This window comes from Ictidomys tridecemlineatus, chromosome 4, assembly GCF_052094955.1.
Source record: "Ictidomys tridecemlineatus isolate mIctTri1 chromosome 4, mIctTri1.hap1, whole genome shotgun sequence".
Taxonomy (NCBI): domain Eukaryota; kingdom Metazoa; phylum Chordata; class Mammalia; order Rodentia; family Sciuridae; genus Ictidomys; species Ictidomys tridecemlineatus.
The window spans coordinates 21,995,050-22,011,475 of NC_135480.1; the positions used below are offsets into that span (position 1 = coordinate 21,995,050).

Sequence of the window (16,426 nt, forward strand, 5' to 3'; positions counted from 1 at the left end):
GTATGGACGGCCGCTGACCGGGAGTGAGGGGCCTGTGGAGGCCTCTGAGCCCCTGCTCTTAGGTCGCTCATGACCGGGGCCTTCTCATGCCTGATGCACTTGGCACTAGAGCCCCTCCTGGTGCGTCCTCCCAGACTGTCATCAGGCCAGAGGCCGAGGCAAGTGCACGAAAGAAGGATGGGTCCCAGATCACCAAGAATCAGCACTTAAGACATAAAATAAAAGGAGTAAAAAATAATTTTAATCATATAAAATCTGCACCAAAGAGTAGTTCATGGAACTGACGGGACCCCAGTCAGCGTTCTTCCTCTGCCTGCGCCTGGAGCCCCAGGGCCCAGGCCCAGACCAAACCCATGAAGAAGTCTGGGTTGGCACCAAATCCAGGGCTTGGCTGTTCTTCCACGACTCGCCGGTGGACAATGACTGAAGTGAGGGGCACCTCTGACACGGTCTCAGGGCTGGCCGGCTCCTCCACTGTGTAGTCCCATGGCCTGTCGGCAGACTGCTCACCTGGAACTGAACGTGCTGGAGCCAAGTCCAGTGCCACCAAGGCTCCTTCCCACTTGTTGTGAAGAGAACCCTGGAGGCCAGGAGGACCCAGGTGTGGCTGCAGGGCTCTGGGCTCGGGAGCCTCTGGCTTCTGATCTTGAGAAGGTGGGAGTGGGTGCGCGGAGTCCAGTCTGTCACCGCACCCCTCTGCCCCACAGTACGGCTTGGAGCAGCTCTGCCCGGCCCCAGCGGCACACCTCACAGGCTGCCGATGTTGGGGAAGCTCTTCAGCTTCTCAGGAAAGTCGTCCTTGTATAGCACGGGGTCAGCCCGGTGCTCCACCACCTTGAGGGGCATCGTTCCAAAGACAGAAGCAAACTTGTTGATGCACTCGGACCTGTGGGAGCGGGGCAAAGGGGGTGGGGAAGGTAAGTGTTTGAGAGGCTGAGAGGTGAAGCAAAATACATCGTGTTCCCATCAACAAGAGAAACTCAGCCTGCTGCCAGGCTCCGGGGAAGATGGAGAGGTAGGGATCAAGGAGGAGCTGGGGGTCCAGGCTCAGTTCGGGGGAGAAAGTGAACGATGCGATGCGGTTGGAGGCTGGTCTACAGGTCAGGATCTCTCCCCCTCCCCCTCAAATTCCAGGCATTCTTCCAGCTCAGCACTGGCAGGCCTCAGACCCAGGTGGATTAGCTGCCAACAGACCTTAACCCCATCTCTGCCAGCTAAGGAGGGTGGGAAGGAAAGCGACTTGGATCTGAGTTCAGCTTAGTGAAGTTTAAAGGGCAGGAGAAGGGTCCCACCCACGTGGCAGTGGGCAGCGAGGGAAGAAGGGCAGCGAACCTCAATTTCAAACAACGAACACTTGGTTCATTGAGCAGCACTCATGCAGGGCCTCCACGTGGCCATCTCCAGGAAGGACCAGGCGCCTGCACAAGCTCCTCTGACAGGCGGAGCTCACACGGGTCTGCTTGCCTAATCTGTGATTTTAGTCACCCTTGCCAACTTGGGACAACAGCTCCTGATGGAGGTACTGGAGGAGAGGCATCTCCTGGCTCAACCCCGCCTGGAGCTGGTCAGCAACCCTCGGAGAGGACTGAGCCAGGCGTATTTTAGGGACGATGCAGGTCAATCAGGCCAACTGAGTGTGGCAGCTGGGCAAGAAGAAAGGTCAGCACCGAACTGGGGTGGAGCCAGGCCTGGGGAAGCCGTGTCTGCAGTCAGGGGACCTCAGAGATGGCATCAGATGGCAGGTCCTCGGCTCTGGAGAGCTGCAGCAGGAACTGGCCAGCTGCCCACCAGGCGGACTTGGCACAATCTCTTTGTCCTCGGAAGTACAACCAAAAGCCTGGCTTCCAGTTATTTTAATCAACAAGTTTGCATGGATGAACTTGGCTCCAGGAAGAAACCATTAATAAAGAAGATTGCTATTACTGTTTTTCCCCTTGTCATTATGTTTCTGAAACATCTGAACCATTTCACTTGGAGTTTTTAGCTAACGTGCCCTCATGCCCACTGACACCACAAGTAGCTGGCTTCGTCGTCTGCACTGTTAAGTAACTTGCCAGGCTAGCAGTGCTTCCAGTTCTCCTCGTAACGGGTGTGATGGCCTCTCGTTCCTATTTTCCCTGGGGGAGACTGAGACATGGAGAAGCTAAGTAACATGTTGACAGGTCCGAAAACCTAGAAGAGCCATGAGCCAAACCCAGGCATTCTGGCTCCTGAGGCTGAAGTCTTAATTATGATCTTATACAAATGTAACTACTAGTGTAATTCCAGGCTCCAAAGGGAGGAGCTGGAAGTTAGAGTCAGTTGAGAGTCTACTCCTGGCCAGCTGTACATAGATATCTCTAGATTCCTTAAATATCCCTCCCCATCCCTCTCCCTTGCCCAGGGACTGGGTTTATATTATCCTAAGGTGATGGATTAAGAAAATAAGGCTAAGTAACTTGCCCAAGGACCCAGAGCTAGAAAGTGGTAGAACTGGGCAGAACCTGGCTCTTGGCATCAGACTCCACCATAACTTGCTAGTATCTGAGTTTCTTTCCTGAGACTCAGGAGGTGGGGGGCAGGCAGCATCCAGACCCAGGGAAGAATTGCGGGGAGAGTGAAGACTCTAGGTGATGTGGTTCAAGCGCTGGACAACAGCTTTCCTCTCTTCAAACCACAGGGTCAAAGCAGCGGCCAATCAAGTCAAATCTCTACAGGTTTTACTTTCTGACAGTGCTTCTGTCTGTAAACAGGAAAGATTCTTCCAGTTTCCAGGTGCTGCGCACACAGGCTCTGGCCAGCCCAGCCCGGCCGCGCCCAGCATGGATACCCCTGGCTCTTGGCTGAGGGTGGCACTTTATGGCCCAGGGAGAGTATTAATGGCAAGGTCTCCTCTGTAACCAGATCTTCCAGCAGGGCATGGGCCATGGCGATATGCCCTGGGGCTCAGGCCAGCCTGAACCGCTGCCAGAAACCCTGGCTAACCCCGCTCTGAAGGCGCTTCCTCCTCGCACACAGCCTGGCACAGGGGAGCGGGTGCAGACCCTTCCCCAGCCGGCTGCTTTCCATCCAGGAGGTCTGGGGCAGGGAACAGCAGGCAGGAGAGCCTGGCTGGGTGACTGGGATGGGGAGGTTGGGCTACCCTGGTTTCCTGCTGCTTTCGCATCAAGTGTGCTTGCTCAGAACTGCCAGTCTCCGGCTGGGCAGTGCTGCAGTGTCCGGGAGGAAAGGCCCACGGGCTTTGTATTTCTCTAAAGCACATCCCATCACCTAGAGTGACCAGGAGCCTTCAGGACTAGTGCAGGGAAACTGGGGTGGAAACTCACACTGCCAGGCCCTGGGCTACAGGAGCTCTATCCCAGTGCCTGACATACTGCTGGGTACTAAGATGCTCATAAATATTTGCTGAACCTGGGAATGGGCCCTGGGATTTGGTACATATTAACATCCCATCTCAGTAGACAAAGAGATTGAAATTCAGATAAGGTAAGCCAATCTAATGAGTGACAAGCTCACACTCTGAACAAAGATTGATCTGAATCAAAATATTATGTTTTCTTAAATGAATGCTTTCTGTCTGCCGAGTAAACCTGCTCTGGTAAAGTTACTGGGCAAATGAACCACTATAAATTCTTCTGATTCTTGAAGATATAGTTGATTCTGGAAATAGATGCTGGGTAGTAAAAAACTACTCTCCTACACAACTGAGATTTCAGATCTAGGCGCCCAAATACAAGGTCAGAGGCTGGTAAGTGGCTACCACTTCTGCTGGTTTATGTAAATGTGCATTCTGCAAAGGGAAATATTAAAACTAAAACAAGTGAACAATTCTGCAGTTGTAACTCTCTCTCCTAGGCTACCCAAGATGGCTTAAATCATGTTTTCCTCCCTCCCAATATGAATGCTTTTTTTTTTTTTTTTTGGTGCTGGATATTGAACCCAGGGGCTCAGGCATCCTAGGCAGGCAACACTACCACTGAGCTATACCACAGTCCTCAGTACCTTATTAATAATCCAGTGCCTCGATCTATTTTTTGAGGGGTGCTGGATTTTTGAGCCCAGGGACACTTTACCACTGAATTACATCCCCAGCCCTTTTTATTTTTTACTATGAGACAGCTCAATAAATTACTGAGGCTGTCCTTGAATTTGGAATCCTCCTGCCTCAGCCTCCCGAGTTGCTGGGATTACAGCTGTGCACCACCACGACTGGCCCAGCACCTCAATCTGTAACCCCAAAACATTTTGCTGATTTATTTGTCTACTCCCTATTAAATCTCTCAAAAGCATCGCTTCCCTGCCTAACTCCTCTCTCACCAGCTCAGGCTCTGAGCCTCGTCCGCGTCACTCTCTGACAGTATTTTTTAAGGTCACCAATAATCACCCCGTGCCAAGGCCTGCTCTGCATGACCCTTGCTCCCTCCTTGTTTCGGCACCGCCTGCCTGCAGGCCTCTCCGACAGCTGCTGCTTGTTTCCAGTTACGCCTTCGGTCTCCTAAATGTGAGGATATCCCAGAGTCTGCCCTGGCTTTTCTTTAGTCGGCTGTGGTTCTTGGGCAGAAGACAGACTCAGTTCAAACACCTTTCTGCAGTCTGTTTCCACGTTTCTAACTGCCTGGTCACTGTTCTAGATCTCCACACAGAGGGCAAGGCCTCAGAATCGTTCACCTTATTCTTCAATCTCACCCAGGCTAACCCTCTAGTGTGCCCTAACAGTGCCCCTTCCCTCCACTACACTGTGCACACTGTTAAAGGTACTGCGACTTTTTTTTTGACTCCAAATCTAAGTAATCTGCTGACTCCTTGTCTGTACCTCTTCATACCTGTCCATTTGAAAACCACATTCCGGCACCTCTTCCTTTTCTTGAGAGTTAATTTGTTAACTTTCTTTCCACATTCAAATTAGTTCAAGGTTTCTAACAACTGGTCTTCTTTCTACAATCTTATCATTTTTCATCCCATTTTAGACACTACTTACAAATTAATCTCAAAGCAATTTTTTTTTTATGGTACTAGGCATTGAATCCAGGAAGTCTTTTTCCACTGAGCCACACCCCCCAGCTCTTTTTATTTTGAGACAGGCTGGCCTTGAACTTGAGTTCTTTCTTCTTGAGCCTCCTGAGTTGCTGGGATTATAGGTGTGTGCCACCATGCCCAACTTCAAAGCAATTCTTTGATCAAGTTAGTCAACAGATCAAAAACCCTGGGTGAAAAAAAAAGCCAGGCATAGTGGCAATCTCAGCAACTCAGGAGTCTAAGGCAGGAGGATAAGCTGATTCAAGGCCAGCCTCAGCAATTTAGGAGGCCCTGATCAACTTAGTGAGACCTTGTCTCAAAATAAAAAATAAAATGGGCTGGAGATATGGCTCAGGGGTTAAGTACTCCTGAATTCAATCTCTGAGTAAAACAAACAAACAAAAACCCCCAACAAGCCCTGGGTGACGCAGAGTTACCAGAGCCTGAAGGAAAATTCTGAGCTCCTTGAGTGAAGGTTCAAAGGGCCTTGCACTCTGACACCAAGAGGCCAGAATTCTGGCTCTGGCCAAATGAACTTCACATTGCCCGCCAAATGAACTTGAACTTGTGGATCAGGCATCCTTGGCCCCTCTCCTTCTCCTTGCCCAGTTTCATTAATTGAGATCCTAGAGATTTTTGAAGGTCTCCATCAGGTGTCACCTCCTTTACAAAGCTACTCTGAATCATTAACCCAGCAAGGAGTCAGCCCTCTGAGCCTCCCTCAGGGCATTATCACAGGTCATCTGGGATCACGTGGCCTGTGTGTCTGGATAGACCTCTGCTTTCCCAGGTCTCTTCTAGAGAGCAGGCGTCACTGGCTGTTCCTCTGCTCAGGGTCCTGAGCGGGCACTGAACTGGATTTGCTCTCGGTGCCTTTCTCACTTTGTCTTTTAAGCCTCTTGGCATTTGTTGTGGCCTCAGGGGTGCAGAGAAGAGCTGAGGAGCCTCAGCGAGCTTCAAGGCCATCGTCAGGTCAACCCTCCTCCTGTCACTTCCTTCCCTTGTGTCCCCACCATCTAACCCAATCACCTCTGGGCTTAACGTGCTGAATCTCCTCAAACAGAGAATAGATGGTTTCCAGAGCAACTTCACGTGCTCCAGAGGAACCACTAATGGGGCCTTTTCCAACTGGACTACGGCTGGCTGTTAATGTCATGACCCTTACCTGTGACACTTATGATTACCAGTGACGATAATCCCAAAACACAATAATGTACTATTTCACGCCAACAATTGGTAAGGGAAATTTCATCTAGGTAAGTCACAGATGATAGGATAAGGAGATTATTTGGAAAATCAGAACGAGTAAAGCATTATAAAAACATCAAAGGCCAAGGAAAAACCTGTACCAAAAAATCCTCCAGCTTGAGGGATCTATTGTGGCTCATGGTTTTCAGAAATATGCAATTCTGCAAGCAGATGCGCGTAAGATCTGTGGGAATTCAAGCCAGGTATCTCATTCCAAAAGGTCACTAGAACATTCTCTGAGTGCATTTTGGTCCTTAGACAATAGTGCCACTAACACGGCAAAGCCAGCTGCCACGAGTAAGGAGCTGCCTCCGGGAAGACTGAGATCTGATTCAGGCACTGTGAAGCTTGGGGACTTTGGGGGCACAGTGGGAACTGTCAGGTCTAGTGTAAGGTTCTGGGGTCTGAAGGAAAGTCACACATTTCCCACTGCTGGTGTCTTCACATCTAGGATCACGTCCACACAGGCGTGTGCTTGTAGAGTAATGGAGGAATAGAAACAAAGGGACTCCTTCACAGCTGCCCTGGCTCTGGATCTGCTCTCGGCAGGTTGTTTTGGTAACATCAGCAAAGGTAATCTGTCTCTGGTGGGCTTGGCTTAATTCTTTCTAGTCAAGCTTTTACATGGAGATGCTACCCTGAGAAACAATCCAGTAATTCCTTGGAATTAACTAGCTTCCACTCAGTGACTGTAGACAGTTAACTGCTTAGGCCACATGGAGAATCTGGCTTCTGGAGCTTAAGGCCAGCTATATTTTTAAGGCCCTTCCAGCCATTACAAATTGAGTGAGTAGCATTCCAAATTAATTCTTTGGGTGACCTGGGCTTGAACTAACCCAATTCCCACCGTGCCAAGGAGGTGACTATGGCTACCAGCTGCTGTCCTTATATCTCCAACAAAGTCCCATAAACAGGCCCAGGGCAGGAAATGGGGATCAGGGCTGGGGCAGACTTGCTTGAGGCTCACTCACCTCTCCACCATGTGTGTCTGGTCTAGAGAAAGCCCGTCAATGGCTGTGCACTCAGGACACTTGAATTTCTTTCGTGGGGTCACCTGACAGAGGAGCATAAAACATATCTGGCTTCAGCGCCACGGACTCTAAAAGTCAAGCTGAGACCCACTCTGCACGCTTCCGGCTGTAAGCAGAGATGCTGCGCACGCACACGCACACCTCACCCTTCCTCTGCTCAGCTCGGGCTGGCTCAGCCAACAGAACTCACAAGGGCCCAATAAAAGAGGCTTGGAGGGCTTTTGCCTTCTGTAACTGGGAAGAAGTGGTGATGACAAGCTCCTTAATTCCTGTTTAATGACTGTTTTCTCACTGCCAAGGTCCTTGTATAAACACCGTTTGTTCTTGCAGCCACACGGGCGATGAAATACAGCTTCCCATAACTTTCACCATAACCTCAGTTCCAACAGGCACTCTTTCTCCTTCTCTCAGCTAATGGCAGATGCTAGGAGCAGCACTGTACTCTGGAAGATACAGCTTATTTTTGCAGTTCCCTTTAGTCACAAAAAAAATTCCAATCGTCCCTCCCCTCTGAATCCTTTTCCCTGACTGCCCCTCCAGCTTCCCAAACCTTACGCTTCCATCCAACTTAGGGAAGGATAGGAGCACAAGAAGGCCAGCTAGCCAGGGCGAGGCTAAGGGGCAAGACACCTGTCCAGAGCTAGCAGCCACAGCCAACAGCATGGAAAACAAAGTTCGGGGTGGAATTCACTTTCTTTAATTTCTCTTGCAGTTAGCTGTTCACTGAGTCATTTAGAGAGCTGGGGGACATGGAGGCCCTGGGGGAAGATGGCGACTTGTCCTCTTTCACAGGCTCCTCATTTAATCGTGTGCAATCGATGGAAATGCCACCCCAAGATTCCAGCGTGAGCTCCTGTGGAATCTGGGCTCTCCAGGCAGACTCTGAGGGGAGTCTGCGCTGCCCACTTCTGGTATAATCCAGGAAGAAGAAAGGTCACGATGATCCCACCCACACAGAGAAGGGGGCTTCCTCTACATATCTAGGTTCTGCTTTGAGCCAAGTCTGAGTTTTAGGCATAAATAGTCGTTTTGTCATGTACAAGACTCCCTCAGAGGATCTTCATATATTCTCAGTTTTTAATGTGGGCAACATACTTTCAAAAGCTGGGAATGTTAGGACCACTACAGCCTGGTCACTGTGCAAGCATCTGTGCCCTGGGGCCACAGTCTTATAGCTGCAAGCACCTCTCAGGCTTGGTGGTGGCGACTTGCCCAAGAAAGCACAGCAGTGGGTGCAGGACCTCTTACCTTGATGACAGCCTTCCCCGTGACATTCGCCACCAGGAAGTTCATGGCTATATCTTCACAGTTCATGTGCGCATCAACCCAGTTCTTGATGTCCCCAGGCATTTTGTAGGTATACAGGTAATTAAAATACTGTCAGGTGGGAAGAAAAGAAGAAGGCATGCTGAAGCCTGTTCCCAGGCAGCAGTGTTTGGAGGGGAAGTTCTGGGGGTGGCAGGATCCTGAGAGCTCTGAGCCCATCAGTGGATTAGCCCACTAAGGCATTATTGGGAGGTGGTGAAAACTGCAAGAGGAGGGGGCCTTCGAGAGGAGCAGGCTGGGGTGTGCCCTGAAGGGACCATCTTGTCCACCCTCTCCCTCCCTCTCTCCACTTCCTGGCTGCCACCAGCTAGCTGCTTTCCTCCACCTCACCCTTCTGCCATGCCTCAGGCCCAAAGCCTGAGCAATGGAGCTAGCCCATGTGGACTAAAACCTCTAAACCATGGGCCACATCCATCTTTCCTTCTCAGAGTTGTTTTTCTCAGGCATTTTGTCTCAGTGATGGAAGCTAATGCAGTGTGTGGATAAGTAAGTAAAAGGCAAGCTGAAACACACCCAGTGACAAGATGCGGCTCTCTAGGTGACATAATTAGGGTGACTGTTACTCATTTTAGTGTTACAAATCTTTGTACTTTGTACTAGGAGCATGTATTGTTTGTATAGTTAAAAAATAACAAACTTATTTTAAAAGGAATATCACACAACATGGCTTTTCTAAGCCCTCTCAGTAGGACACTTTCCCTAAACCCAGCAGCAGATATGAAAAAATCCATTGGGCCCAATTCAACAGGTGTCATTCCTCAGTTTTGTCAGAGGGGACCCAGTGGCCCCAGCCTGCGCCCGCTCACCTTGTGATAAAAAGCTGCCCCAGTGAGCACCATGGAGACCTCATTCGTCCACTCCGACTCGTACTTCCATTTATTCATCTCATGGTCCCAGAGATGCAGACGACCGGGGTAGCCCACCAGCCGGTCAGGAAATTCCCGCCAGACCTAAGGATGGAAGCGCATCATGTCACATCAATTCCCCTTCAGGAGAAAGCTGCTCAGTGCAGTTACCCAGCGGGTAGCAGCAGCCTCCCGAGGGCTGAGTCTTCACCAACTAAGAAGGGCAGAGTGGGCTTCGGAAGGCAGTCAGTCTTAACAGGGGCCCGTCCCTTCTACCAAATTTCAAAGATAGAGGTTGATTCTGATTTCCTCCAAACTTCTTGATATGCTTGGAAATTTCAAGTGATGTGAAAGAGGAGCTTACTGAGTTTAGCCAACACGTGAATAATGAAATAGTTTTTTTTGGTGGTACTAGGGATTGAATCCAGAGCTTCTCCAGAGCTCTACCACTAAGTTACATCCCACTTCTTTTCCTTTCTTTGTTGGGGGGTACCAGGGATTGAACCTGGGGACACTCAACCACTGAGCCAACTCCCCAGCCCTATTTTGTATTTTATTTAGAGGCAGGGCCTCAGTGAGTTGCTTAGCACCTCGCTTTTGCTGAGGCTGGTTTGAACTTGCAATCCTCTTACCTCTGCCTCCCAAACTGCTAGGATTACAGGTGTAAGCCACCACGCCTGGATTCTTTCCCTTTTTATTGTGAGAAAGGGCCTCTTTAAGTTGCTGAGGTTGGTCTTGAACTTGTGATCCTCCTGCCTCAGCCTCCCAAGTCACTGGGATTATAGGTGTGTGCCACCACATGTGGCCATTTTTAATGAATACACAAAAGAAGAATAAATGGAACTCTGAAACTCAACTGCCCTGATTCGTGTTAAATTGGTGATTATGAAAAGTTCCAAAGTCTTCTTTTAAAAAACATCTATTTTTCCTGAGCACACCTCCATTCTTACGTCCTACTAGAAGCCTAAAGTGTACAGGATTTGTCTGACTTCATACTCCGTAGCCCACTGAGAACACACCGTGGCTTCTCCATTGGGGGAGGGCCTGGGTGCCGTCTTGCTGGCTCACACACAACTTCACACACTGGGGATGAGGCACTGCCAACCCCCCCGCCCCGTGTGATTATGTACAATAGTGTAACCTTTAAGAGAGAGAAGGGCCATTCGTGAGTGAGCCTTGAGCCTTGACATTAGCTGGCCGTCCTGTGCCTCTTTTCACTCTCCTCTGCTGGTTTCTCAACCTGGAGCAGAATTCTAAGTAATGAGGTTCCTGAGGGTCCAAGCCCAGGCCCTGTTTTCTTCTCCAAGTTCTCTCTCTTTAAGGAATTGTGTCTAGTTTTCATCTCCTTAAATGCCAACTCTAATCTGACGACCTCTAACTTTATGCTTAGCCAGGACACTCCTGAGCTAAACAACCCCTAATGAGCACCTCTGCCTGGACAAACAGGCACCCCCTCGCTACCACATCTAAAATACACTCTGAATCTCACGTCCCCGACCGGTCACCCCCATGTTGCTACCTCAGTCAATGGTCCAGCCCACTGCTCCAGCCCAGGTGTTGGCATCGGCCTCTGCCTCCCAGCCTCCCTCCCAGGCCATGGGCAAGTCCTGCTGCTCTACTCTGACCACCTCTTACCATCCCCCACCACACCCTGGAGCTCCAACCACCACCATTTCTCCCTAGGACCCTGTGACAGCTTTCTTTCTACCTTGTCCCCTGGTTGCCACTCCCGCCCTTCCAGACCCTGGCGTGCACACACCTCTAGAAAGACCACCCACGTCTAAGCGAACGTTAAGGTGCTCAGCACACAGCAATCCGACCAGTGGTCTCTATTTTATTTTTTATAATTATTTTCATTGTATATTTACATATGTATTTATGGAAGCCACAGGGTCTCAAGCCAGAGTAACTGGTGGCTTCCCGACTGCCACTCTGGAGGGAGAGCCAGTGTGTGGTACCTCTCTTCCTTTTTCTTAGCCTCCTGGGGCTGCGGTAGCAAAAAAGCACACCCGCGGGGCTTGGAACACCAGGAGAAGAGAAGCTAAACTCCAGGTGCCCGAAGAGTCGTGTTCCTGCGGAGCCCGCAGGGGAGCCTGCCCTGCCGCCCTGGCACCACAGGCTTGCAGCCACATCACTCCAGCCCTGTTACCATGCGGCCAGCTTCCCCAGTGACACCAGGCATACTAGGTTGGGGCCCGCCCTGGTGACCTCATTGTAACTTGGTGACATCTGAGAAGTCACTATTTTCAAATACAGTCAGTCACATTCTGAAGTGAAAGGGACACAATTCAACATATCTCTGAAAATCTTTAAGAAATGTCCCACCCTCAAAGGAAGACAAGAAATGCCTTGCTACTGCACCCTTCCTGCCTCTCTCACCATGTTCTCCCCCACACCAGGTCTCTCTGCTCTGCCATCATGACTAGACCCCAAGCCCTCTGCACTGGCTACTTCTTCTGTCTGGAAGGCTCTCCCTGCTTTTCAAAAGCCTGGTTTCTAGCCAGGCACAGTGGTGCACACCAGTATTCCAGGCTACTCTGGAGGCCGAAGCAGGAGGATCACAAATTTGTGGCCAGCCTCAGCAATTTAGTGAGACACTGTCTCAAAATAAAAAAGGGGCTGGGGATGTGGCTCAGTGGTACAGTGCTCCTGGGTTCAATCCCCAGTATCGAAGGAAAAAGAAAAAGGCCGGCTCCCTCTCATGGGTCAGATCACCACTGCCAACTACCCAAGGGGCTTCTTGGGCTTTCGCATCCAAGGCCCAAACCACCCACAACCAAACGCCCGCCACACCCTCTGTTTTCAAGCCCTTGCTTTGCTTTACCGAACTTTTATTCTTTGCAGTTACTTCCATATTCATGAAGCACAGGCCTTCCACCCACTTTCCTCGGGTAGGAGTCACACTGGACCGGGACAGACTGTCTTTATTTGCTGAAGTATTCCAAGCACAAAGAACTGCCCTGCATGTGACTATGCTCCGCACACCTGCTGAGCACGCAGCAGGTGAGCAGGTAAGGAGCCCAGAGCAGAGAAGGCACCCTCCCCTCTTCAGCTCTCCTAGCTCAGGACCCTGCAGCAGTTCTCATGGTGGGGTGTGAGGAGCACAGCAGTCCTCAGGCGGCTATGCCTCTCTGAGCGCTCTTCCAGGAGTGGGAGGGACACTAGCTGAGTCATTACACTGTCTCTGCCCAGTCCCCCTGCTGACCCTGTCTCTGTTTACGAGCTGTCTGACGGGGGTCTTGGGCGTGGTCAGGCTGGTGAGAAAGCAGCTCACCTCTGAGCTCTCTGCCGCAGCCTCATTAACGCCGGGTGGCAACCAGCAGAGTTAATCGGCCACAGGCATCGTCCTAATAGCTGCAGACAAATGAACCCTTGTCAGACATTTCCTCAGTGTGCACTGCTGCCTTCCCTCCACTCTGGATTTGTATTTCAGCAGATTAAAATAATATGATACTGCTACAGTTTTATAGAGCCCAGAGCAGCAGCAGAGTTATGCGAGCCGTGACCACTGCTGGGCCGGGGACTCCCCTGAAGGCCCTGCCAACCCTTCCCGGGCACCGCACGCCCGGCGCTCCACGCACACCATGCCACGCTCACCATGGCGCCTCCGAGGGCCCAGGTCACGTGACTGACCCTGGGAGGGCAGGGTGGGGGCGCGGGTGGCACACCCGTCAGGTTCTGCTCCCTGAAGGTAGCGCATCCTATGCGCCACGCACAAGAAGCTCAGGTCATCTCCGTGAGGCCTCCTCTTTACCCTCGCCCTCGGGTGCCGCGACCATCCTTATGCCTCACCACCATCGTCACCACTGCTCAGCCTTAGGGTCACATGCAGTCAGATTGCAGTGAGGGACTCTCACTGTGGCTGACTTCTCTGCAGAGGGACTTAATGTGGCGGCGCTGGGTTACAGAGAGCCACACTCCAGCACTTGTGGCGGCATCAGAGGTGTCCTGAGGTTCAGATTCCTCAGGAGCCTGCGTGGTTCCTCCCGCGAGCCTCTGCCCTTGGCTCACTCCAGGCAGCTGGATCCAATCAGGACACCATCCTTGTCACCTCATCCATAACCCTGCTGCTGACTCCAGGATCACAATGGAGGGAAGCAGAGGGGAAGGGCCCTCTGTGCCGGCCAGCCTAGCGCAGCTCGGGTCATGTGCCCAGGAGCACTCCTCCCAGGCGGAGGGCAGGCCCCCCTCCACGCCCGCCGGCCCGCCTTCCTTTCCTCCTACCGGGGGATGCTCTGGGGCCAGCCTCCTGCCACGGCATGGCACGCGGGCCCTGGGGAGCTGCGTGTGTCCCTGCAGTGCTGGCAGCAGTGTTCCACCACAGTTCACATCACGGCCCTCAGGGACTCGCCAGCTGGACCGCACAGTCCTCCACAGTCCTCCAGCCGCAATGTCCTCGCCGTGTTTAGTCACATATGCCCTGGAAGCCAGACGCCGCCTGTTAGGGCAGATTCTAGGCCTCACATAGGGGCGCAGTGGTAATTTGGACAGACCTCACCTTTGGGGCTGTCCCACACCTCTGTTCAGAAGCAGATCATAACCAGGGAACACCACCCGCCATTTGTTCTTTCCATTCTAACTTTTATAATCTTGGCCCCAAACACTTCTTATCTGATTAGGGAATTTTCACCTTTCTAGACTTCCAGCTGTGCTTACTTGGCCTTTTTGAAGTTCTTTTACAACAAATAAAACACCCTGCCCCCAACCCCTGAAGTCTTCTGTGGCTTCCCACTACTACAGGATCAAGCCAAGATCTTCTCCCAGTTGAAAGGCCTCAGGAGGCCGCCCCAGCTGACCCTCACATCCTATGGAAAGCAGCCCAGGACGCACTCTGCCAGGGACGAGCTGTGTGCTGGTCTCCTCAAGGCGCCCGCCTTCATCCTGCCACCTGTGACACTAGGGGCTGGGTTAAGAGGCCACTACTGTGCTTTTAGTGCTAGAGTCCTCCTTTTCCTCCTGATGACCTGTTCCTGCGGAGCCAGGCCATCACCTATGTGTTTCAAGCCGTGGGTCTGTAGGTCGCCTGGCTTGCCTTGTCAACTGCTGTGCACATGAGGGTACATGACACACGGTCCTCACGGGGCCACCTGGAGCTGCATTTTAAACCGGGTGTGTGCAGACCACAGTGAGCTCCAGACGTACTGGGGAGGGGAAGGCGCAGCAGCAGGTGGTGTCCATCTGGGACGTGCAGTCATGAAACCACGGGTCAGCACCAGGGAGACAGCCCCTCTGCAGCGGCCCCTGCAGTCATCACACTTTCAAAGGTACTGTCCCTCAGGGAGACTCTGCCAGGTGGGAGGGATGGCAAAGGGTCAGGACTCAAGAGCCAAGAGATGGGCTGAGGAGTGGCAGGGGAAACGGGCCACCGGACCCAAGGTGTGCCCCCAGCAGTGGTGTTGTTTTGTCAGCCCCTGACCATCTGTGTGGCTCAGCCCCCGGGGTCACATGCGTGGGTCCACCAAGGCAGAGACACAAGGAACCCAAAGCGTGCACATGGCTCTGCACGAGCAGCCTCTTCCCTCGAGCTCTGTCCTGCGAGCTGCCCAGATGGGGAAGGGTGGCTGGCTGGCTTCCAATTCCAAGCTGGTTTCCACAGCCGAGTTGGTTATAGGATTTGCTCTCAGCCCTCTGGGAACAAAGCTCACCTTTCACACTTGGAATTTCCTGAAAAGGCAGTGGATGGGGGCTGGCTGGCTTAGTTCTCAGCGCATGCTCAGTAGTACACTGGAAGGTGGAGGCTTTCATCAAGGGGTGCTCTGCAGAAAGTTCGAGAGCCTTGGTTCACACTGGGACCCAATTAATAAATGCTGATGTGAGACACTAGAGCAGAGGAGCCCAGGAGCTGTCACCCCGAGTTCCCTAATTTTGATAAATACATGTGCGAACTGTACTGTTTTGAGATCTACCTGCGGGGCGCTTCAGTCTGCCTGTGAGGCTTTCTTGACTTGGAGCAGGGTTCTGCTTTGAATAAGCCAAACAGGAAATCCAGTAACACAGGGAGGCTTCTGGGGCCTGACAGTGGCCCCGCTGGCTCAGCGCAGCTGCAGGGAAAGCCTGGTGCTGGGCGCACGATGCCCAGTCCTTTCAAGTTCTTTCTTGAGGTCAGAGGCAGCAATGAGGCCCAAAGGGCAGACTGGGCTGGGCCACTTGACAGAGGAATGTGCATGAGGACATCTTCCAGGGGCCACCACTGTTGGGAAGACACTCCTGGAGAGCTGGCCTTGAGACACTTGCCTTGTCCTTGTAGCTGCACCAGCTCGCCAGGTGGTCTGACCATGGCCCTCTGTGGACAGCAACAGAAGGCACACGCATGCAGGGTGAGCTGCCGGTCCCGCCCAGGCCCTCTCAGAGCCAGAGACCACTCAGTCCGGTTCCTCCCTGCAGAGACGCAAAGACTGAGGCCTGGAGGGGAGATGCTGTGCGAGGTAGGCTGCCAGGTCGGCCTGAACTAGACCTAACCCTGTCCAGTCCTGCCCACAAAGACCTGACTCCACCTCACCTTGACTCCAAGAGGATCTCACCTCCTGGAGTCTGGTCTCTCACCTGTAAAAGGAAGAGGTTAGAGCAAGGTACCGCATGTTCAGCGCCAGGGGCTTCTGCTCTGTGGTGCCAGCGGCAGGGTGTAGGAGTCACACTGCCCCGCCCCACAACCAGGTTGAAAAACCCTGGGGCAGCAAGAAAGGCCCAGGACAAGACAAGACCCTCTGCCCAGCTGAGGAAGTGGCTCAGTGGGAGAGGGCGTTAGCATATGTAAGGCCCTGGGCTCCAAAGAAAAGGCTGAATGATAAACCCTGTGTCCCCTGCTCTAAAGCCCCATGCTCTAAAGCTGAAGGCTCCTTGTGAACACGTTCCCATTTAGCAAAAGAAGCCACATGCTCATACCATTAAGAGAAGCAACTCCCATCAGCTGTGTGGCCTGCTGTGCGTTGCTGCATGACATCAGAGAGCCTTCTGGACCCTTGGAATCTGGGAGGCTCTGGG

At 52.2% G+C, this 16,426-nt stretch overlaps 1 protein-coding gene across 2 annotated transcripts in view; it reads right to left on the reverse strand.

Moving 5' to 3' along the window:
- Positions 1–219: 219 nt before the first annotated feature.
- The window catches only part of Ext2 (exostosin glycosyltransferase 2), a 143,928-nt gene continuing 127,721 nt past the window's right edge, over positions 220–16,426 (reverse strand). For both annotated transcript variants that reach the window (XM_005330038.4, XM_078046192.1), the window contains 4 exons: positions 9,407–9,550; positions 8,523–8,651; positions 7,215–7,297; positions 220–886 (listed from right to left, as the gene is read on the reverse strand). In XM_005330038.4, the coding sequence (XP_005330095.1) occupies positions 748–886; positions 7,215–7,297; positions 8,523–8,651; positions 9,407–9,550 (495 nt within the window). In that variant the 3' untranslated portion in view covers positions 220–747. The remainder of the gene's footprint in view (positions 887–7,214; positions 7,298–8,522; positions 8,652–9,406; positions 9,551–16,426) is intronic.